Below are 25,788 nucleotides of genomic sequence, written 5' to 3' on the forward strand. Positions count from 1 at the left end.
AGTTCATTAGGCTCTAGTGTTATTGGGCTCTACGGGTGCTGTTGTTTAAAGAATCGTCTTTAACATGAATCGTGAAGTAGACATCTACGATTATGCATCAGCCCAGATGTGTGTGATGAAGTGTGGCTTTCTCATCTACACACATCACATAATTCAAGGTAACGCTATTTTGAAATGGATGTTTGCAACCAGCTACAAGAGTTTGCATGTTTAGCAGTTAAGTAAAATAAATGTTATACGCTTGCTACTTTTCTTGTGGACAGCCCCTTATGGCGTATTTCTACTGGCTCTACTCGCCTCGCCGTGGCACAGTTTAAGTAGCGTTTCCAGTAGCCTGGTACCTGGTACCAGGTAGGTACTATGCCATGATTGGTCAGACTGCCGGCCGCTGAGTCCCGTCACAGTAAGAGACCTCCCACACAGAAATCAAGCTGAACAGCGCCAAACTGTAGATCATTTAAAACTACTTAATAATCCTAACAACGTGGGTTAATCTCCAACAACTACCAGGGAAACCTCTATATTAAACAGGAGTCTCTTAAAGTGGAGTGGTGTATTTAGGGACAGCACTGGCGATCGCGAGTGGCATCACAGACCGCTGTAGTCTGTGGAGTAGGAGGCTGTGTAGGAGTAGGAGGCTGAGTCTGGTGTAAAGTCACTAGTCACTCGTGTGTGTGTGTGTCGTGTATAAAACGAAGTCACTGCAGTTTCCGTGCAGTGATGACCGCCCACGTTAAGTAGGTACTTTTGTAGTGAAGATGCAACCTAATCGAGGGGAGGCAAGGCGAGGCAAGGCGAGGCAAGGCGAGTAGAGCCGGTGGAAATGCGCCATTAGATCTGGAACTCCAGAGCGTAATCCAGCTGAGTGATTCACATCTGTTCCCAGACAGAGTACAAGACCAGTTGTTCACACCCATTGTGACAGGCCATGGGTGGAGGAGGAGTGATGATGATGTGACTGTGGTTCTGCCAACTGGATTTTCACTGATTTTTGAGCAAACACAAACATGTGAACTGAATGTGAGCTGAGGAGAAGACATTGGAGTGAGACCTCAGAGAAACAAAACCAAACTTCAAATGTCATAGAACTACATGTTAATGGTCAGCAGGTCATGTGGTCATCTGGTTACAGGTTGTCATTGAATAGCATAAATGATGAATCCAAGGATGAAGATTGCTGTTAAAATTGCAAATCTACAGTATTATGACATTAATATTGTAGTTGTCAAACAGGTGGTAAATCCACTCATCCCATTCTTGTGATTTTTCTGGAATATCCTGAGGATTTTCCTTCAAATTGGCTGTACAGTTCATATGGACTCAAGAATGAATTGATTAGATTTTGGTTTTGAAAGGTGAAGGAGAGCCATCTTTGAAAATTCTGCACTCTGCTGGAGCCCTGGTGTGAAAGGGTGGAAGTTTTCTAAGGGTGATGGACCAGTCCTAAAGAAGTCCTCTGAGAACAGGGCTACTGGCCTAGAACTTCTGTGCAGTGGGTTCACTTATCCTGACTAATTCCACTGTTCCTTAGACGCTGACTTCACCCCAGCCAGGGGCAGAGTTTTACTCTTGGCAGCCCAGTTTCAATAGGGAGGCATCCGTGCAAGGATTGCATCACCTTTGCTTCACTCTCATTATTTTGAAAAATTTCAAGGGAAGGGTTGCACTGAAACATTAAATGGCAGTAGCTTGTGGGACTGTGGGTTTCTGAAAGGTGTGTGGATCCACAGCCGTCTATTAAGGTATGTTCAATCTGCTAAGCAGAGATGTTCAAATGAAACAGAAGTATGATTACTATCCATTACTGAGTAACTTATTGTTTCCTTTTTCTGTGATATGATTTATCTGCACAATTGGGATGGAAAGGGAAGATGGGATTTATATGAAAAAAATACCGTATAACCCAGTGGCTGCAACCTGAATTAGCCTGTATACTATGCTTTACAGTAGTATGTTGCATCTGAGTCCTCAGCCTTGGGAGGCCTGATGCTGGATGCTTCCTGAGAGGGAGAGTGTCATTAATGAGTTCATGCAAACCCATTGACATTACTATGTAAAAAAGACTCTGTGTTTGAAAATGCTTTGAGAAAATGCAGCAGAGCAATAATTGAATGTGATGCAGCTTGCTATCCATCGTTGCTTTGACAAATATTACAGGATTTGTGAGGACAAAAGGGTCATTCAATTCCATGAAGGAGTTTTCTGGGTTTGGTGTTTGTTGTAGAAGATATGATGTGGCTCCAATCCTCCTCACTGGAGGCACATAGGGCACATAGGGGACACAGATACACGTGGACAGCAACATGCATACACCCACACATACACAGAATTCCAAGGAGAAACCAACTCTTAAGAGTACTCACTCAAGCTGTGTACAGCTGTTGGAGCAGTGGCTAGCTGGGTGAACATGTGGTTGACAGATGTATCAGAGCAGGAACCGGCATAAGCTCCAGCATGAGAAGAATGAAACCTCACTGCACCATCACCAGATGACTGCACACACGAAGAGAATTTCAGGTTGCAAATTAGAATGTATTTTGTATTAAATCCCAAGTGACAGCAGATTATGAATTGTATATCCTGTATTTACTGAGAAAGAGACAGATGACCATATGAGGCACATAAATGGATTGAAATGGTGAAAAATTGAGGCTGAGGAAACAGATAAATGTAGGGAGTTGTAGAGACAGAGAGGTTAGTGTTTGTACATGGTGTTTGGGATGTCTGGTGGTTGGTGTGGTCAGAGCTATGTCATTGAGCAGACTGGATGACTGCATGCCAGCCTCTAAAAAGATAATAACCCTCTTCCTCCCATGTCACTCTTCACTGGTATTTAATGGGTAAAAAAAAATCATAAAACCAGTACATGTTCATGTATGCCTGTATATATGACTAAACTTCATGCAAATACACACCCTACATCACCGGTCCCTTTCTTATCCCCTATTGTTTTGTCATGTCCACTAATACAGACATCCTGCAAACTCAAACAAATATTATGTTGAGACATTTTACGAGCTTTCACTCCCTCAGAATAACAATGCACTTCACAGTGCATTTGTAAAATAAAAAAAAAAAATGAAAAAAAAATGTGAAGCTTTGAGGAAAAGACATTTTTACTGTGTCATCAGAACTCAACACCCACTCATTGTCAAATTAGTGTGATGGAGTAGTTTGGGTGGCAATCGGGGTAGTGTTAGGAATGCTGTATTTTTGGCTTCTGGACTGAATTACTGCTGCTTCATATTACCAAAGCCTCATTCCATCTGTACCTTAAGACAGGACACTAGTCACCGAGTGGTTAACCGTAGACCCTTTTAATGTTGTTATTGCTTTGCTGTATGACTTAGCATAGAATCAGACAAACCTAGCGCTAAAAACAATATTACGTTTGGGAGACTTGTCTTCTTGAAAGAGGGAGAACACAAGAGTGTAAAGTGTCTGTGGTCTTTGCAAATGTGCCCATGTGCCCTATAAATTAGTCTGACTGAGTCACATCTGCAGCAATTATTCTTTTTCTTAGGTACGACAGAAACTCATCCTTTCATTTTGGGCATCATGAAGTCTCAATTTTCAGCTAACAGATGATGTAGGGTGTGGAAAATAATGTGTTGTGTTTTATTTTGCAGAAGAGTTTGACAACAAAATTATAAAGATTATAAACTGTCTGAGTTGTGTGAAGAGGATGTGTATACACACTGCTAGAAAAACAAAAAAGGTCTAGACAGAGTCAGATGCTGGAGAATTGCTTAGTCTTTTACTCCTTTGACTTTTACTCTATAGCAGCTCTTTCTTTCCATTCCAACATGTTTGCTTTCGATCCTACCTACACCTTCAAACTAGCATTTACAAAGATTTAATGATGAAAACAATGGCTTACACAGATAAACCTCCTCTTGATTTACAGTATTTGGTTTGGGTAGACAAAAGAACACCGCAATGATGAGATGATATATTGCTCCCCTGGATGGAAAGAAACACGACACATGATTGATTTGCACTTGCTAAAGTAATGACAATTTTTTTTTTTTAATTATTATTCATTCAAACATAAAGACAGTATATGTATTAATGTAGAAAAATTATTTAGCTGAATTGTAATTATGATGATGAATCAAAGGCACTTAGAAGGAGGAGAAGGCTTTAAGCTATAAGATGAAAATGATAGATAAAAATGCCAACGTGAGTATTGGCCCTGAGTGGAGAGTGAAAAGAGAAAATCCTGCGAATCATGCATGAAAAATGGCAAATGGTTACAAATTAAAGGGAGACAGTATGTGAATAATACAAGGAGAGGAAAGGAGGGACGGAAGATGAGCTGATGGTGTTCCATCACTCCCTCTGAAGGAGTGGCTGATTGGTGTGGCTGTGCCAACGCTGAGCCGCTGAAACTGGTCATTGATGGATGGGTTGTGTGTCGAGTGATGTTTATATTGTTGTTAATTTGCATATTTGTATGTATTTGTGGGGTGGTTGACTTCCGTTAGCAAGCATTAGTCCCCATCTAGATATGATGGATCTGGCTGTCTGTCTAAGTGACTTGGACATTCAGCCAACACATGACGGATGGGCTCATGCTAACACACACCCCGATCAGAGATGAGATCCTGCTGCACCTTGACCTGTGGAGGAAGGGCCAGAGAGGGTATGTAGTCAGAAGTGTATTCATGCCACCCACACATGCCAAAAATGAAAAATATATAACCATAATGAATGGTCTTTCTATCCTATTATGCACAATTCAAATATACATCTCCACACACACATCATTTTCAAGGCTGAAGGTCGTCTGTCGGCACCCTTGCCACCAAACCAGATTGAATGTCAGCCAGAATGTCAGACTGTCAGGAAGATGGCAGCTCATCTTGTCAGTATTTACAGAGACACACTTCAGCCTCCTGAACAAAGCCTTGTTTTGGAACCTCTGTGTTTTCACACACATAGCCCTAACAGTCCCAGGAGACCACAAGTGTGCTTCTGCATACTCCTCCATCAATAGGATGAGAAAATCTTAGAAGGAGATACTGTGTAGGGAGAGATGGAGCATAAAGAGGAATGATATAAAGAAGGTGCAGAGAGGAGAGAAGGGGCAAGGGAAGAGGTTCCCATGGGGAGAGAAGCTGTCAGTCCCTAGGAGACTTCAAACACCCTCCATTCCTGTGATCAGCCTGCTCCCTGGTTCTCAGCTGACAGCTCCCTGACTGTGCCGCTTAGACTCCCTCATACAAACGCATAGATACACACATACACACATGCTTGCAACCATAAGAGCTCTCACACTCACCAACTTATCCACTCATAACACAGCATATTCAAATTCCATTGACATATACACTCGCATGCTGATTTCGCACACTCGGGATGTGAGTCTGTGACACATTCACTCTGACATCCTTCTTCATAATAACCTTGAACACAGTCAAAGTTCTCCTGTTGCAAAACTGCCAAGGACACTGCACAAGCCTAAACTGTTGCACTTGAAGAGTTAGCTGAGTGGTGGTGGTGGTGATGGTGGTGGTAATGTTGTTAATAATGATGATGATGACTTATCTTAGCCATCATTCCTTTTCTGCTCAGGGCTGAGGCACCAAGAGCAGATCCCTCTTGATGATGAATTCATTAGTGTAGGAGATGAAATGAGTTGTCAGGGGCAGGGTTATGTATGGGAGGTGATTTGTGTTCTCTGCAGCACAGTATTAGATCAGGCTCACAATCAGCCAGGTTGGCTTGCTGTAAATCTCCCATCTTTGCTGGCACAGGACTTCCCCACCCCTCTCGGCCCTCTGGTCTGAGCTGCTGTTCTGCTGCTCCCATTGCCCACCATGTCCTCCCCCCATTGATCTCACACTGCCAGGTGGCTAAACTGGTGGCTGTTTATGCGTCCAGAGAAATGCTTATGTGTATGGCAAGTCATAGAGCCTCATGTGCAAAGCTTCCTAAGAAACAAAAAGCAGCCATACTGTCAAGCCATTCAAACTGAAAACAGTACAATCCATTAATAATTAAAAGTAGCTCCACAATGGACTGGTGTTTTCGTGTTGGCCATACATTCCAGCAGCATAGGTCTTGCCTCTCAGGTGTGATGGCAGACCTGCTGGAACACTGCTGCTGGGAATTTACTGTTTCACTGAGCTCTAACTCTCTTGGAAAACATGGTCCCTTCTTTGAACTCCCACAGCTTCACTAGTTGTTCTTACATTTGTATGAGTATGTAGGGTTCAGTATGTGTATCTATGTTCATGCATGAGTGTATCCTGACTTGCTGTGTGTGAGTGCACACATATATTTGTATGCACATGCTGAGGATTTGAGTGCTTTTTCCTTTATTCTCAGTACTTTGCATCCAAATGTATGGTATAAAAGGTCCAGGGTAACACAGGGAGCAGAGATAGAAAACAAGAGCTTGACTGACTGTGATGGAGATTTCAAAGTGTTGTATGAGCTTTTGGGCAGTTTTATTTTCTATTTTATTTTTTGTCCTGCAGGAGAGAGCAGCAGGCGTAGGCTGTTTCTCCCATGTGTGGTCTCTCTTGAGTAAAGCACTGTTATTTTCTGCCATGCAGAGAGGTTGGTTACATGCCAGAGAAAGAGAGAGGAGAGATAAATAAAGATAGAATAAAGACAGAGAAAGCTTTGACTCAAATACTTCTCAGATTGACACATCTCTGTGAACAATTGTGGGTCTGCATCATTTTAAAACAGCGACAAGCTGAGTTTGAAAATAGTCTTTGTTGTCTTGTGATATGAAACTGTACTATACGTCTACATGCACCTTGTGCGTCTGTGTGGGTATCTGTGGAACTTTCAAAGTTGGCTGGAGTTGTATTCAAGTTATCTCACCGAGTATTTGAAACAGTGAAAGTGCTCTCTCTGACTCTCTGAGATAATGAAGTTCTGGTTTGTCCTTGTAGAGCCCTCTCTGGATCTGGGTCTCTACCCTCTTAAAGCCTCAGAAAAGAAAAGGTGTGCTCGACTGCCATATTTTTTATTTTTTTTCCTTTTATAGGAGTTATTGTTGAACCACTCACCCAGATACAATCTGACCCATATTTTGGCAACAAAAATAGTTGATGACCTTCTCTATGTTTTGCCCTCCTTACGAGAGCCAGGCTGCCTCCCAGCACTCCTCTGTCAAACCAGGCTCAGCTCCAGCCTCCTTCATACACACATTTAAATACACATACACACACACATCCTGTAAATACACATGCATGCAAATGCATCACACACCCTATGATTTGCTTTCCTAAGGCCCTCCCATTGCTCCTCACCTGTCGCCTCAGGTCACTGTCTCTCATACTCAGCATGTGTATGTATGAGACATGGCCTCACCAGGTTGCCTGCGTTCTGCTGTGATGGGTGGGAATCAGGGATGTGGGTGCAATGAATTAGCACAAGTCAAATCAGATTAATTAATCCACAACTCAAACTATTAGCCGAGGAGTCTTGTTGAATTAAAAATCAAATTAGCCCTGGCGCCTGCCAGTAAAGCTGTGTTGTGTGCCCGCCATGCTACAATGACACATACCCACAGAAGGCTGTCGCTTGTGGGCTTGATAAATGGATGGATGGAGGGATGGTGGAGGTATGGCAGAGGAAATAGGTGCTCAAGTAGAGAGAGATGAAGGAAGGTGAATGACTTTGCCAACCAGTGTGGTATAAGCCTCTCCTGCGGCATGAAGTTGTCTTCGACTGGGTGCTGCTCCATAAACATCACAACACCAGCTCTTAGCAGGCCTGGCTGTTGCTCCAATTAGGTAATTCAGCAGCACTTCACCCTGGCAATTGTATATGTTTTAATCTTTATCAGATTAAAACAGACATGGATTTTACATTCTAAAAATGTTGCAGTGTCATCAGACAGATTTAACAAGGCAATAAACATTGAAAGTCAAATAATCAAACCCTTCATTAAGTCACACTTAGAAGAGAAGAATACTTTTTAAAAACAAAATTGTCTTTTGTAAACAGTTTGCAGATCATCTGGCACCATTTTGACCTATACTGTACTTCAAGGATACAATGAGACCAATATTTCAGGTGCTCATTTTTGGTTTTCATTCCAAACGAAAACAGCTTAAAGGTACCACATTTTTTTTACAAATAATCATTGTTTCTATAAGTTTCAGCCAACTTGTGTTTACAAGGCAAAAGATTGTGTGCTTTTTTTTTAGCAGCGCTCCATCTTTGCAGTAGACTAGTTGCTGTATAGTTATTGTTGAATATTCAGTAGAAGCAAAATAAGATTTATCAACATTGCTTTCCACCACTGTAGACTCGTGGTTAGTAAAGAAATTATGTTTGATACTCAACATACAATATTTGGTAAATAATCATCTATTTATTCTAATTGAAACAACAGAATATATAGCATCTTTAAACGGCACTGCTAAACTGCTGGCTTGGTTCTGCAATGTCTGGTCATGTGACTAATGTTCTTTCTTGTTGGACCTTATGTATGTGCATCCATTTGGTTATAAAATACAGTAAGCAGCACATTGAAGAGTGTGTGAGTGCGCCTTTGAGATGGATTGTGGGGCTGTGCAAATAGGAAGAAGTCTCATCGATCATAAAAGGCGGAACTCCAAAATACACAACACTTGTTTGATTCTGAACAACATTAATTTTAATTATGACACATTAGTTCAGGAGGGTATATCATGCTCCACTGGTGTTCCTTTATTCCATTTATCATTCATGCTTGTGTGGCTTATAGCTCTTTGTTATTGAAAGAAGTAGAATTGTAGCTTTACACAATTACAGTTATTTTCTTCTTTTATCCTCTTTTAGTTTTGGATTGTTGGTTTCTGTAGACATAACACATATGGGACATATTGTAGCAATGAAAGCAAGTGCATTCGCGCGCGCGTGTGTGTGTGGCCTCGACTTCAGCAGTTTATGGATGATGGATGAGGGATGCTGTGACATACAATGGAAGCCTAAATGAAAGAGAAATTGTTCCGTTAATGTATGCATATGGACAGAAACTGGTCAGATTCTTGGAGCAAAACAATGAAGGCAAACATTGTTCTTAACACAAATTATGTCTTTTACAAAACACTCAATTAAAAACATGGGAAATCATAACAATGTAAAAACATACCCATGCCCAGTAAATCTTTCATAAGCACTTGTTTGTTTACTTATTTTGTGTATACTGCTCAGTGAACCTCCAGGTGTCCTTTACTGTCATTTAAACACAAACGCCTCCCCCTCACTTTTTCCCACAGAGTCTCTTACCCCTTTTCCCCATCCGCTGGCATCTTTCACCATCCATATTAACACACAGCTTCCTCCTGGCAATGCTGTGCCGGACCCCTGCCATCACCACAACGCTGCCAACCTGTCTCCATGACACTGTGATTGGCAGATGCTGAGATGGATGCCCATTTCAGCCAATGGCTGATAAGAGTCAGGTTGTCATGTGCCTGCCGTCCAGCTGACGGGCTGAAGATGGTGTTGGGAAGAAAGGGTGAATGCAGCACAACAGGCTCGCACAAACACTCACATAGCGTGGGGTCATTCAGACTGCACAAAGCATATGAGGTCCCTACTCAGACTGTCAGCACTGTTGTGATGTATCATTTATGTCGCCATTGTGCGGCCTTCTCCTGAAACGTGTTGACAGAGGCATTATTATGGATCTTGACAGATTCCCATACATTCGCAGGCTTTTAATAACACATGTTAATGCTCCAGTAGTTTTATGACAGACTTTAAGAATTACCACATGAAATATGAACCTTTAATGGGTCTGCTGCTCTCCAAATTATATCTGGGGTGTTGTCCTTTGAAATTTCACAGTCTGGGCATGTGAGAGAATGTGCACCTACATACACACCGCACAAAAATGAACACTACAACACAGGAAACGTTGTGCATCGTTAATGTTAATTTGTGCTCGTAAAATGAGACCCAATTTTCAGTTTTTAATCAAAAAACCACTAATGACTGGTGAGGAATATAAATTCCCTCGACAAAAATCAAATAGTCTAATCTCCTTTTACACATTACGCTCCGAGCAAACTGTGCAGACAAACACAGTTGTGTGCATCTGTGTTTACGGTTCCATGTTTTCCTCTGACATTAAAAGTGCACATGGTAAATACAAAGAACTGTGCTACAGAAGAGACACCAGATTCAGTGAGAAATAAAGAAACAAGCACCCAGAATCCTCTGACCTTCTGGGACTGAATTGTATTTTCCAACTTGTCAGCATTTGCTTAGCAACAGAGAGTGGAAATCAGAAATCTTTTCTCTTTCTTTTTTTACGGGCTTGAAATTATCTTTAAACCGTTTAATGGAGCTTGATATAGTCCAATCAACCAACCAGATCATGTATGTAAACTACTTTCCTGTTGCTGCAGAGCCAGACACTGCTGAAGGACAGTTGTGTAATATTGACTGCAAATTCCAACAGCTATTTAGTGCTTACCAGATGTCAAATGGTGGATATAAACTCTGAATGATTCTGGTAAATGGACTCATCAGTTTGAATGGTGTCTCTGGATTATACTCACAAGTCACAAAGCCTATCTATCTATTAGGTCTAATGCCAGTTAGACTGGCTTCTGCTGGTCCTACAGTGTGAAGTCAATGCCAGGCTGAGCCACCGATTGCCCATCTGCTCCATCAGGGAGAATTCTCACTCCATCTATTTTACTTGTTTTCAGTTTGGCTGTGGAAAGCTTATTAGCTTTGCAAAGTGAGCTATGAAGATGGACACATTTGTACCGTCTGAATAAGGAGATGTTACAGCCTACATAGACAGATGTGAAATAAATTGTTTACATATTTAAAAGAGACAGACCAGATGGAAAGGGGAAAAAAATTTGATTTTTTTTCAATACTGGAGACACTGATGGACTGAATATGAATAAATAGGAGGCGGTGAACTTCCCACTTCCTTTTTATGTGGTGCTTTAAAAATTCACTGCAATTACCAGCAGAGATTGATGTTGGGCTGACAGTCCTACAACCAACATATGACCTCTAAAATCCAGACACACCCATTTCCTGTGTCTCTGTGTATCTGAATGAGTTTGTGTGTGGGCAAGCCAAATTATGCATATTTAAGTGTGTGTGTGTGTGTCCGTCCATATTTATGAAACATGCTCTGCCCAGTCATATCGTGGGAGTTAACAGGTCATTTTCCCTTGCCATTAATCACTGCTGACAGCTCATAAGTGCCCAATCTGCATGTCAAAGAAAGAACTGTGTGTGTGTGAGAGAGTGAGTGCATGTATTTGAATGTGTGCATTTGACTATTGGTGTCCTTCAAAATCCCAGTGTGGCTGTTTACTGAATTTGAAGTGGACTCACTGATACTTTTCCAAAATAAGTGTGAATGCAACACCACTGACATGCCTGCGTGTGGCGGACAGTGTGATAACGAGTCCATGTGCAGATCTCTCTATTAGTCCCGTTCTAACTGTGGCATTTGATCACATTAAGAGGTTTTTGGGGGATGTCATGAGAAAGGATGGGATTAAAAAACATCACAAAGTATAATAATAATAAAGTAAATATTCATTATACTTACCAGAGATCTTGAAGAACAAAGAACTGATAGGTCAACTGGGAATAAAGGAATGAGGAGTGTTTGCAGTGTGTGTGACCCCTGCATATCAGGTAGTGCTGTGTTATATATATTTTTTATCACAATGACAAAATAGTCTGTTTCTCAGATTCTCTGCTCATCCCCCTGGGCAGAACCAGGAATTTCAGAACTTTCTTTTTTCTCACTCCAGGTTTACTTAAGCTTGTTGTTTCACTGGGACATTTGGGATTTCATTGAATGCTCTCATTGAATAATAGTGATTTTTTTCTCTCTCTCGCTCGCTCTCTCTCTCTCTCTCTCTCTCTCTCTCTCTCTCTCGCTCTTTCCACAGCAAGACATGAAAGGGACTAGTATCGTTATTTGCATTTTTATGCCTGAGTGTATTTTTCAAGTGGGAATAGAAATTCTGTGAGTGGTATTGAGTCCCAGCGCTGCTGTGTCCTGGAGTGCATCAGTCTGCCTTTTCATCTTCACACTAGCCATACTGCTCTCTGCTCAGCCATATCATCAGTTCTCTCTGTACCGTTCTCCTTTTCCTTATGTCCTGAATTTTCTCACAGTGTTATAAATGTTACAAACATTGAATTTTATGTTTATTCTAACTTGATCCATTGTTGTTTTTTTTGTTTGTTTGTTTTCCTAACTGAGCAAGAGTTACAGTAGCCTGTTGAACATTAGCTCGATTTGTTTTACTAGAGTTTTTCATAACTGTAAATCAAAAACCACTCTAACACTTAAGTTTTTATTGGAAGCCTTCCCTCATTTTTCTTTTTCTCACTGATGGGTGGCAGCCTCATAACCATAAATACTCTTTTAAATGATTGATTTATTGTTAAAGTTCTTCTGTACACACTTGCCACAACTCTTTACTGTCTGCTATCTCCTCTGCTCAGTCTGCTGCTTAACTCCATCACCAAGCTTTTTCTGTTCTCATTGTCTCTGCAGCTTTCCAGATAGCATTTCCATTGCCATGAGACCCAATAAGCTTGTATCATTCACATTTGCAGGGATTCTCAAATGGCGTCATGGCAATGTCATGAGAAACAGTCACAGCACTTCTCCTTTATTGCTCCGACCCCTAAATTGGACAATTAGTGCTAAAATTGTTGTCTTGACTGCCTTTGTTGCGACAAATTTGTGTAGCAACAGCATGGATATCGCAGTTTAAAAGAAAGAGAGAAAAGATGTATTAAAGTGTGTTGCCCTTAGTGCTTCATGAGACAAACACATACAATTTCTGCTGTTCTGTATGTTTGTGCTTAGGGGATCTCGCTCTAGCAAACAACACAGCAATAATACCAGACAGTAATGTGTGTTTATATGCGTTTCTCCATATCAGTACATATGTGTTTGCTAAGGATTAAATCCAGGCCATTATGCAGAGAGACTGCAGCATGTGATGGGAGAACAGCAGTGCTAATAGTGGGGGATTACACCTCAGTTTGTTATTACACACCACCCGCTCCTTGTCAATGTAAAGGGCTGCTTTGCTTGACGCCTTGTAAATTTGACAATTAGGATCACATACGGCATGCACTTGCACATCATGCCACAATATATCAGCACCATGTAAAACCCTCTTAAATCATGTTGCTTTGATAATTAATCATTTTGACCTCCAGTTAAAGAGTTTAATATTTGATGAGAGGAATTACAATTCCATTCAAAATCCCACAGGGTAAAATAAATGCATCCTACTCCATCTAAAAACATCCACCGGCAATGATAACTAGTTTTGTTTGCACCGCGGCACACACTTACATACACATCGGTATATGTTTCATGCAACCCTACACAAATGCAGACTTACACACGGGCAACAGAAACATTTATGGTGCTTTTTATGGATGTAATATATGATGTCAAATTTATTACTGTCAGAAAAGGGTGGAATTATTTCTCCTTAAATAATTAGTTTTGCATCACACATGCACACACACACACACACACACACACACACACACACACACTTTTTTGCATATTGATTTGCACATTGAGCCAGAGGATATTAAAGCTCCAATGTTATTAATCATTGCTGATTATGTTTTCAGCGGAGTGAGATATGATTGAGGAGAAAGGAGAAGACTGTGTACACATGTTATAACGAGCAAAGGCCAACCAGCAGAGCCTTGTAGCTCAGAGCAAATCCACATTCATACACAGATGGGATGATGGGTACATTTTTAAAACTGGCTGAATTTGCCTTGTGTGAGCTGGACCAAATTGTTGACTATGTGTGTTGCAATTAGGTAAAATGTCTAATTTGTCTGCTCAGATGCACATGTCTCAAATGCATATTCCATTGTGATAGTTGTTGCATCACAAAACTGTATAGTTAAAGTAAATTATTTAACTGTTCTGTAGTCTGCGAAGTGATTGATGAGTCCAGCAGCTTCTTGCCCTTGCCCTCTGTGATATGAGGGAAAGATTGTGTGACATGATGTCATTTCATCGGTGCAATCATAGCCGGACACAGACCTCGATTAATATGAACGCTGTTATGTGGTGTCAGCTCAATGGGAGAGGGTCCAGAAAGAAAAAAAAAAAAACTGGTGAAAGGAGAGAAGTAGAGAGGGAAAAAAGAACAAAGGTAATGAGGTGAATGAGAAGTAAGTGGGAAGCAGGAGGCAATGAAAGAGTAAAAGGAAAACAGTAGGACACCACTGGATGGAAAAAGAAAAGTAATAGTACAATGGCATGAGATCAAACAAGTGAGGAATGAAGCAAAGAGCAAACAGAAGGAAAGCAGAATCGGGTATTTATGTGCAAGACTCCAGACATCGTTAGACGGCAACATCCTCTTTTCTACTATGAATATTGTGTATATCACACATGTATATTTTCTTCAGTTGAATATGCCAATCGATTACTTTCAGGATAAATTAATATCAGTGTGGACAGACATGTTTGAAATTGTTTTGGTAATCTCTCACAGTTTGATGATGTAACTGTAGTTGAGTGTGAATTAATATTTAAAGGCTGCTAGTGGGAATCTTGTGTTAGTATATTCCTTTCTACCACAGCTACAGTATGTTTTGCAGTGTAAGACAAAATAGAGGTGGGACTGTGTGTGACAAATTATCATGCTGCAGAGAGCAAGGTTTATGATGGCACAACCAGCCGCAATCGAAATGTATAGCTTCATTAAAATGTTTTTAAAATAGCATAAAACAGTATCAAACTTACAATTGTTCAGTGTCTCATTTATTCTTTTTTTCCCTGCTGCAGGTGTGATGCCAGCGCGTCAGTTCGGCGCAACCCAGTTTGTCTGCAGTGTTGTAGCTTCTCACGTGAGCCACCAGCCCTCTACCAGCTTCAGCTTTGTCTGGATCGCTCCACCACCTGGCACTGGTTGCGTCAACTTCCTGTAAGTCGTGTGTGTGTGCGTGTGTGTGTGTGTTATGAAAAAGTGTCTGGAAAAAGACAAATTACAAACAAGATACACTTGTGATGCAGAATAGGACCTTTACAGCTGCCACACGTTGAATCGTGCCATGACAAGGAAGTCGTAAACTGTAACAGTAATATCTGTTACTGTTGTGTGGCCACATATTGACCCAAAGAGAGTGAAGGGGCAGAAAGGATGTTGAATTGCCTTCCTCTCAGAGAAAGCCTGCATGCTGACTGGAAACAGGTTAAAACAGGGACAAGGTTATAATGGCTGTTTACATCCTAATTACCTTGCTTGACATGGCCTGTGTTGTGACAGGTGCGTGTGTGTGTTGACTCTTCTGGGAATTAATAGAAATCTTCCCAATCTTATTCAGTGGGCTCTATTTTCTGTATTTCCATTGTTTAATTTAAATTGCCCAATCTTTATACCTTGTTTGGTCTGCAGCAAACAGTTTCAGTATAAGTTCTATCATACCGTTTTGTAATGGATGGATTTAAACAATGGTCCATGGTCACTAACAGAAGGAGTGTGAATTGTTGGTCAGATCCACCCACGCTTGGTTTATCTTACTCTTCATCATTTCCCCCATGTCTGTCTGGAAACACACTCTAACTCTGATTTACTGCCCAATGTTAATAGTCAGTCAAAATGCATTTAGCAGTTGTTGTTGGAGAAACACAGAGGAAAATGGCGCATTGTCATAAATCTGCCTCACGCAAAGTCACAGCAACATTACGCTGCATTACACGGGTGGTTGAGAAAAAATGCACAAATATTTACAGTATTTATACTTTTGACAAAGGTAATTCTCAGACTTAGGAAGAAAACCTTTTGATGCACACATTGTAATCATTTGAATCATTTTAATGGCTTTATAGTTAAACTGCAAACTAATCCCTTGTTTATTTTTCTTATTTTATCACGAGTCATCCTTTTTCAAAAACATTAAATATTTTGGAAATTGCATATCAGTGTTTCATAAAAAAAAAAAAAGTCACAACTAAATTAAACAATTGGCAGTGTTTGTAAAACTCCCTCAATGCATTCCTGGAGGAGCTTGATACACTATCAGGCGGAGACTTTTATGTACAGACATGACAAAAGAGGATTTAGCTGGGGAATTTACTGGAGTGGAGATGCCATTTAAACGAGATCCACGAAGCCAAACAGATTTACTGGCTTTTTTGTCTGCCAGCAAACACAATCACTGTTGACTGTGTGTCCACTTACAATGACTGTGTGTTTCTTCTGTATTTGTGTGTGCATGTGCATGTGTGTGTGTGTGTGTGTGTGTGTGTGTGTGTGTGTGTGTGTGTTAACTATGGAACTATGGAGCAGCAGTGTGTGCCAATGCTGATGACAGCGGGACAGGCATGGAGCCAGAACTATGTGACAATAGGGGCCCCTATGGCCGACCTTATCAAAGTCAGACAGTCACGCTCCAGCTGGATGAGGACTGCCGCTCTCTCTCTCTCTCTCTCTCACTCGCTCGCTCGCACACACACACTTCCTGCACCCTGTTATAGTTCACAGCTTACATCTCCACCAGTACATCCTCATCTCTGGAGCCCAGAGAGAGGGCTCAGTGAAGGAATTCAACAGTTATGTCTCTTGTATTCCAAAGCCACCTCAGGGGCCACATCAACATTTCTACGGCTAAACTGTGACTGTTGTTATTCTTGAGTGTGTCAGCTGATCAGAAAAGTAAAGTTGTCTGTCATGTTTTGTTTCTGGATGTTGGTTTGATATGGATTAACTCATATTGCAGTTTTAAAAGTCAACCAGTGTCAACAACAGTTGTTCCGTGCATGAAAATAAATTCATCTTGACAGTATGAAAATGGATATAATGCCATGTCCTACCTTTGCCCTGCCCTGATTGATTCAAGGCCCATTTTGCACAAGTGGTGTCCATGAGTGTTTAATTTAAAGCCACAGACATTCGGTGTCCTTCATAGGGTTGAAGCTGGACCGCCACTGCATTAATATGAGCAGTTTTATGGGCAATGTTGTGTGAGTGTTCCTGGTAATAGATCACCAGCAGGAGTATGATAAATATGACGGAGTGCAGTGACTTGAAGATCCAGAAGAACTCATTTTCGGGGTGGCTGTAAATTGCCATCTAAAAAGAGCGAGAGGCCTTGAATTGGAGGAGGAGAGAGAGGGATGGAGGAGTATGGAGGACACACATGCATCCATGAGAAAACCCATCATACGAGTTGATCAACAGAAAATTAATCTGCAACATTCTTTATATAAGTCTGTCTTTTATTAAGTAAAAATAAAAATAAAAACCTGCCTCTCTGTTTTAAATGAAATATATCTCTCTATTGGTTTGTTAGAAAACATAATTTTAAGCTATGACATTGGTCTTAGTCAAACATTTCATGAGAATGGATAGACTTAACAATGAATTGTAATTAAATAAATATGTTTGACACATAAAATACAAAATAACTCATGCTTTAATGATCACATCACACACAGCTGTGCCCCACTTTTTATTCTGCTTGCACATACATGACCATGTTTGTCTGTGTATTGAATGCTTTGCTGCACTTGGTGGAGGTGAGAATGGTTAGTGGCTTCTTGTGGTGAATGCAAACATGCATCAGTGTGTCTGTTCCTTCATTCTGCTTCACTTACAGCTTTTATGCATGTCTAAAGCCACTTGTTGGAGAAATTGGTAGCAGAAATGGGGACGGGGGGGCAGTAAATGTTCCCCAGTGTTATGTTGTTGATACTACCATCTGTTTGGGGGAGGCAGATCTGTGTGAGGTAAAGTCTGAGAAACAGCCTCTACTGTATTGTTTAATACATGTGGTTAGCTACAGTCCACTGCTACATATGGAAACAATGTGTTTTAGCTGCTTTTGTAGAGTCTCTGAGCCCTTAATAAAAATTTCTCTGTCACTTTACTGCAACATATCCAGTAAATATACACACACATCCAATCAGATCAAGTGTTTTATGAAACATGTTGTCTGCTCTCTTTGCTCCTCTTAAGTGATTATTTAAATTTTTAATTGATCCGTACATTTCATAAGACAGAATGATGGGCACATTCTTGCATTAGTCATGAGTCAAAGGTCAGAGTTCAGACATCAGACTGACAGGTGACCTATCTTACCCTGCTCCCAATTTCTCCTGGTATTAGTTTTCTGCATTGATTTCCTATTTTTCAAAGCCAATCTTTGAGTCTGTTTAAACATAAAATCAGTGGTTAATGAGCTCCTCTCATCATTAAAACCCCACACTGGCCTGTGGCGGTGTGACTGATTCACTGTAGATGTTGGAGCAGGGAACATGAATGATTGGTTCAAGGTAATTTCATTTTTGGCATTGTAGATGAGAAATATGGAGGAGTAATGTGAAGATGACAGAGCACATAAATTCCATGGACTTTTTTTCCTCCACAATCTGACCAGTGCTGCAAATCTTACACAGTCCAGCCATATAATTCCAATTTTCATGTATCACACCAAAGACCACAAGTTTTGTATCTCTCATACCCACATATTAAGCCTTTCCTAACTTGAAAAATGTGTCACATTTTGGAATTTAACAGTAAACCACCACCTTTTAAGGGAAAGCCTTGCATCTCAACACATGGGGGTCCTATTGCTATTTACCGTTTAAGGTCTCTGCATCCATAATGGTGTTTTATTTCCCACAGGACGGTCCGTGACTCCTGTAATTTTATACACACACCTGTGTACACAGAGGCACACATACATGCATGGGGCACATCAGTCAATACTCTGATCAATACTGCCATTAATTGTCTGCATCACATCTGTGTGACACCAAAATTGCAATCTCTTTAGGATGTTGACGTCCCACCTGCCAAGGCGGTGACCTCCCTATCAATTCTAGATGAAACAGAATGTGGAGATTGAAAAGTAAAAGGAGCGGAGCTCGGGGGACAGGGGGTCTGCACCACATGTATTTTGTGTGGAATGATTGCTTGACATTTCATGCTGTACCTTCCAGTAAATGTGCTCCATTGTCACTGACAAGATAAATAACAGACATGACTTGTTGCAGGGACTGATCTCTCTGCTGTTTAGTCCAGGTTAAATACAGGGGATTATTCTCGTTTTCCCTCTTGTCCCAATCTGACCCATGCTAAGAGAGTGAGGAGTAAAGGCTAAGGCTTAAAGTCACAGATTTTCTCAAATATCAATTTTGAAATTCAGTATTGTTTTCCCTCTATCGACCTCACTCCTCATTTACCGAACCCCTTTATTAATTACTCGGTAACAGTACTTGTGGTCAATTGCTCTCCTCCTGGCTGCATTTTGAGTAGTAACTGTGCTTCTTCTGGCTGTGTTTGGAGCTGTAACTCTCTGTGACCCGGTGCTAACAAGCAGGTAATTTGCCAAACAACTCCCAAATCCCTCCTCTGTGGAGCTTCATTAAATTTACATGCTCTCCAAGAGCCTTTTACAATTAATTAATTTAGCGGCAGAAAGAACGGGAGGAAGTAATGTGATTTCACAAAGCCAGTCACACTGTCTCAGGTCTTGATGATGGGTGTTAAAACATCAAGACTATAGGCATCAATCAAGAAAATCTGGTTCTCTGTTTCATATGAGCTCCCGATCAGTTATCTTCTATCATTCTCGTCTTATTTCCCCGTCTTTCTGTTCTTCTTTTACTTGTTGTCCCTGATTGCGATGCCATAACCGCAGATGGTCCTCCACGCACAAGATAAATCAACCAATTAGGGTGTATTATTTTAAGGGCTTGGTCCAAATGTACAAAATCAGAGCCGGCGACTGGAACTGCACGTAACTGAAACTTCTCATATTAATCACGATCACCAACAGGCCCAGTGAGCTGGGACAGAAAATGAGCTTTTAATTGGGATTCGAGGTGAAGGGGATGTGAGTGTTATCTAACGAGGGAAGACGAGCGAGTAAATGTGTGTGTCCTCTACACTCAGATTAAATAATTTACAAAAGTTTGTCTGCGTGGTCACTCTACTGTGCATGTTCTTGTCTTTAAGATATATTTAACTACATTTATGTGTATACTTCATGGTAAATTAGTTAGAGTTAATGTGTGTGTGTGTGTGTGTGTGTGTGTGCGGTTGGCAGGCAGCTGTCAAGCTGGTTCCTGGGGGATACTTATGGCCCACAGCAACATGTAATCTAACATGGAAGACATGCTTGGTAATTACCCACTCCAGGCCCTTTTGGGAACACTTTGAGTGACAGCCTGTCCATCTGCATATAGGTTAAAGCTCATATTTGGCTAGGAGTGATTGAGTGTTTGTGGTGTGTGTGTGTGTGTGTGTGTGTGTGTGTGTGTTTGTGTGTGTTTGTGTGTGTGCGTGGACTGGATCACTGTCTGCTCACATGTCGTGCAGTTTGACAGGAGATTTTGGACTTTGAGGACAGGGCCATAAAACGCTCCACTCTATTTCCACCGACCTGATCCCAAAGTCCCTAAACCACCAACCCTCCCCTCCCCATCCCATAACTCCTATTCATCCCTTGCTTCTTTGAATCAGAAGGAGGAAATGAGGGGGAAAACACCAACGTATTTAGGGCCTTAATTGCTTTTTCCCCCTGAAGAAAGTCAAATTAACATTTCGATGTTCAATAAATGTTAAGTGTGTATCAGCTCTGTTATCTGTGCAGGGGGGGGAGAGAGAATGATAATGAGAGACACATGCTGAGGAGCCACTGGAGTGTGTCAGCAGTACAGACGCTGCACTGATCACACACACTCTCCAGCTCAGACTAGTTGCCCACTCCTGGCTACTGTTTTAATGTTATACATGTTAATAAGTCACATGTAGTCACACCAGGTACTCAGACAACAGCCTTAAATATAAATATAAATAAAATAAAAATAAAATATATTATTATATTATTAAAATGTATGATTAAATATATATATATAGTAAATGTAAGATTTTATCTACTATCATTATCACTGATATATATTATTAAAAAAAACAAAAAAAAAACATGATGCATTGTTTTAGATTAAACCACACAGCGAACCAGCTTCACCCCAAGCAATTCAAAGCAAGTGTTTCTCACTTATACGCCAGAAACATTACCCAAAAATAAATAAATCATTAGTCTTAAATCTGCTGCATAACTTTGTGGATTATATTTCCCTGTCTCACCACTGTAATAGAAACAACATACATCCACAAATGTAGTTCCTTTTGTTGTTTTTACACAAGGCAAATGACAATGTGAGTGCAGCATGTTCTCACGAATGTCAGGTCATGTTTGCAGGAAGGAAGAGGGATGTTGTCACACGGATGTGTGGGGGTTAAACGTGTGAATGATATGTGTGTGAGGTTGAATTGGCTACCTGATGGAGCCTCCTGTCCTGAATCTGTTTACTGAACCTAAGATAAGTGTTTAGTGAATATTTAAGAGCCTTGTTACTCACCTCCTGCTGTTCTTTATGTCCCATCTTTTATTCATAAATACCAAACTCAAATTAGTTTTCATCTGATTCTGAATTATGAGTGTAATTATGTATGTTTTTCCCCAGCTTTGCACATGCACTGATGCTCTTTACTAATTGATGAGGTTTTTGTTCATTATTCATGAGCTGAGATGAATGTGTAATTGCTTTGGCACCCATAAAAGGCCTGAGTCTGCATGGTGGGCAAGAGTACGGCAGAATTTGGAAGGTGCAAAGAAAAACCCACATGGGATGCCAGCAAAGGAAGGAGAAATGACGGAGTAGGAGAAGGAGAGGGTGTGGATGTGAGGCGCAATGACTCCTGTAGCAACTGTGTTCTGTACATCCCATGAAGCCTTGCTATTTTCTCCAAATGTTGAGTAATGTCTGTGAATCCTGGGAATACCCTGAACAGTGAGACAACACTGTAAGGAACACAAGTGTGCCATTATATGGCAGAGGCCAAATTGACAGACCTGTTTTTCCACAAGTGGACCTCGAAGGGGCTCACTCCCTGTATGTGGGTGGAACACAAAGTCAGTGTCAGTGTGTGTTGTCGATGTTAGGTTGCTCAGATTTGCTCTGTGTGCCACAGATGATGCTCATAATTAATTCCAAAGCCAAATTACAACATTAAAATGATGTGTAAGTGCCAGACAGATGTGACAAGAGCCCAACTGCTCTTCTCTCCTTGATGGATAGTAATGCTGCAGTCCATGAGGAAACCAATCACGGCAATGATATTCATCCTCTTTATGTTTTTGACCTAAATCCCAACTGTTGAGAAAACACAAATTATACTATATATGATTTGTGCAGTATAGCTTTTATTAGCCAACTAAATGTGTAGTGGTGCTTTTTTTCCTCCATCATAGGGCCATTACTACATAGACCATTCTGTTGCCGCCACTACTTTGAATGAAGTAAGGGCTCTAAAAGTTCACATGCTTTTTTTCAATAACTCATTTCAAATTGGATTGCTTTCCAGGCTGAGTAATCTTTGTTCTTTCTTCCTCAATCTCTTCCCTATGATTGAGTTACAGTTTTTTTATTTTTACTCTTTATTCTATGACTTTATCCTTTTTGTTTTTCATGGATGTTTTTTTTAATATGTATGATTTCTTTAATAGTATTATTTTACGAATTGTTATAGAAGCAGTAATATTACTGTTGACAGCATTCTTACCATTATAGAAACAGATGACATTTCTGTACTCATGCAGCTGCTTCAGTGCATAGATTCCCGCCTGTTGTTCTCGATCATGTCTCAGTATCAGTGTAAAAGATCCCACTGCACTCACTCAGCCATTTCACCCTCTTAGATTTTTGAAGATCTCTCCATTTTCAAATGAATAATGCATTTCACGGCCACTGGAAGGAATTGATATTACATTCCATACATACACAGCTTGCAACCTACAGTTAATGCATGAATGCAGTGGTACAGGAAATTGATTTTATTCGAATATTTGTATTAGCGTGCAAGCACAAAAATGCTATTTCATTAATCGAGCAACAAGAATGAAGAAATATCTGTCAGCATCCTGGTCATAAAATGGCAATTATCCTCTAAGCTAAAGGGAATTATGTAATAATAAGAAAATTCAAACCCACATGTAAACGATATCCCACATAACCTCAGAGAAACTAGATTAAATAGCCTTTTCTTTTTTGTTTGTTTTTGTTACTCAAAGTCATAGTATTATGAACTTGGGAAATGTCCCCTTTTATGTGGGATGCCTGAGCACATTTTGGTTTAGTGGGATATTATGCCATCTGTGTTGGATTAATGTTCATACATTAAAGACAGACTTGTTAACTTTCATGGTTGTGCTGTTGGTGTTAAAACTCTGCGTCTCTTTGTCTTTTCTTTCTTTCACCCAGTGCCACAGCCACACACCGAGGACAGATCATTTTCAAGGATGCTCTGGCCCAGCAGCTCTGTGAGCAAGGAGGTGAGTGGCGTGGACGACAAACATAAACCTTGCAGACATGAAAATATGCTGCACTTACAGGAACATTTGTATATGAATCTGTTCAAGCACCCAAGAGCACCAACACATATACTAACCTGACACTTCTTACCTCTTTTTTAGCACTCTCCATACAACAAATGAACAAATATGTTTTTTTATGCTTCTTCTTCATGGAAGTGCATTGCAGCACTTTTTTCTTTGCCCATTTTTCGCACTAATGATGCAGCCAGAGCCAGAGATATTTGGATGTCCTATACTGCCAGCTTAGTTTCAGCTTATGCTCAACACAGCTTCCCCTCTCTCCTCTCACTGTCGGAGATTTATGCTGTATGGTCGACACTTCATACATACACTTTCTGTGACAGTCATAAGTAGCTATCGACAGACAGCGCAGTCCCACTCTGCATGCTGAGTGTGTATAATTGCTTGTTTACAGGGAAGCCGTGGAGTTCACTTAAGAACTCAATTTTGTGGAGCAAATTATACTTAAATGCTTAAAGTAGAGTACACTCGCTAGTACTTATGTACTTGTTTTACCCCAAAAAATGTCAGTGTTAAAACATGCTTAATCACAGTGGGTCACCTCGGTTGACTCTTTATTAGGAGCGTATTTGGAGACGCTTCCATGCCAGACAGAGTGCTCTACGTGATAGCTCCATTGTACTTGGAAAAGAGCCCCAGTCAGGCCTAGAAAAGTGACAGAGAGTTAGTGACAAGCTTTCTCTCCTCTGACTCTTTGCCTGAGAGCTCATACTTTCTCCACCACTGACACACTGCCTGGGTCATCTCCCTCTGCACATGACATATCTGCAGCCAACAACAGGCACTTAGTCCATTATTGCCAAGGCCCTGTAGTATCACACTAATACACATCTACTCACAGCGGACACATTGGAAAGCAAAGATATGGCCCATACAAGGCCTTGGGGTACAAAGGCTGTGAATGGACACAAGCAGACAATCTAGTCGTGACATGTTAAAACTTTTTTGAGGGGAATAAAGGTGAGGTGTAATTTACAGGTGTCCATAATGACAGTTTCATTGTCTCATTGATGAAGGACGGGTGAGAGGATAGGCTCGAAAAGGATGAAGAGAAAAGATTGCAGAATGAACCGACTGTGTTAATAAGAAACCTGAAGGTCATAAGTTGCAAATGATTTGAGTGCTGTGGTAATTAAGCATCATTAACATAAAAAGTGTACCAATAAACAAGATGTAAGAGGACAGCTGACCTTGTTATAGACTAACTCCTTTGATGGCCAGTAACAAAACACTTCTTTTCTGTTGCCAAAATGTGCCAATAAATCTGAATTACAAGTGAGAAATTAACTTGCTGCAGGCCACAGACGGCAAAAGGAGACCAAGGAGAGATGATAGGAATGAGTGAACAGTCAGAAATGAGTCTGATCGTTTCTGGTCTCTGGAGGTTGTATAATATTTCATTACTGTGCTGATGCAACTCATCTTCATCAGTTCCTCTTCCTCTTTAGAAACCAAAACCTGCAACTTCAAAAAAAAAAAAAAAAACCTGTGGGGATTTTTAAAAGCATGAAACTGTGTGTGCAAGGCTCCTGACAGAAAATGAAAATTGACATTTGCTTTTTACTTTGACATTAAATCAACTCTGCTGTGGTGCAACCACTGCATTAGTGTGTAAAGAAGTGTGATAATACAGAAAGTAAATGTCTAATCTTAATCATATTTTTCATCTTAATTACCTTGGCATAGTCAGACTTAGCATCAAGTATGGCAGACATTTCCCTTCCAGCTAGATTAAACAGGCTATGGTCCAAAATTCAGCAGCAGAGAGACAAAGACAGTGTGTGCTGCTCTGAGTAAAGTTAATCTCAGTCAAGGTCTTAGCATTCAGAGTTGAATAAAATATACAGAACCAGCTCAAGCCACTTCAGAAGATCATATGCTTAAGCCTTGAGCTTAAATGAAAGCTATGTACACCAGGGTTATCACCCATGGAGGAGAGGGAATGAGGAAGTAAAGGAGAATGGGAAAGAATGGAGAGAGAGGTGGCAAGATGATCAAATAAGAAAGCAGTCAGGGATGATACAATATGGATGGCTCCCTTCAATTCTAATGTATATGGAGATTAATGTAAGAAGAAAAAAAAGGATAAAAACATCTCCAACTCTGGAAAACTCTTATTTACAGAAAGTCTCCCCATAAGCTTTGGTGACAAGTGTATGTTTTTCGGGTGTCCCTTAATTTCTGCTAACACAAACAGAGGCTGGATCTGTTTGGTTTTGTGTGTACATGTGTAGTATACACCAACACTGATCCTGTCTGTTGGGCCAACTCACTCCTTCATCCAATCCCCCCCATTCTATCTGCAATACAATTTTACCATCTAGAAACACAAAGGACATTCATGACATTTCCTCACAGATCAGTACACCTTAGAGCTTC

At 40.6% G+C, this 25,788-nt stretch overlaps 1 protein-coding gene across 4 annotated transcripts in view; it reads left to right on the forward strand.

The window, feature by feature from the left end:
- reln (reelin) overlaps window positions 1-25,788 on the forward strand; it is an 80,795-nt gene that overhangs the window by 16,586 nt on the left and 38,421 nt on the right. For all 4 annotated transcript variants that reach the window (XM_044035783.1, XM_044035784.1, XM_044035785.1 and 1 more), the window contains exons 3-4: window positions 14,789-14,927; window positions 23,276-23,346. In XM_044035783.1, coding sequence (XP_043891718.1) covers window positions 14,789-14,927; window positions 23,276-23,346 — 210 coding nt within the window. The remainder of the gene's footprint in view (window positions 1-14,788; window positions 14,928-23,275; window positions 23,347-25,788) is intronic.

This window comes from Solea senegalensis, linkage group LG10 (genome assembly GCF_019176455.1).
Source record: "Solea senegalensis isolate Sse05_10M linkage group LG10, IFAPA_SoseM_1, whole genome shotgun sequence".
Taxonomy (NCBI): Eukaryota; Metazoa; Chordata; class Actinopteri; order Pleuronectiformes; family Soleidae; genus Solea; species Solea senegalensis.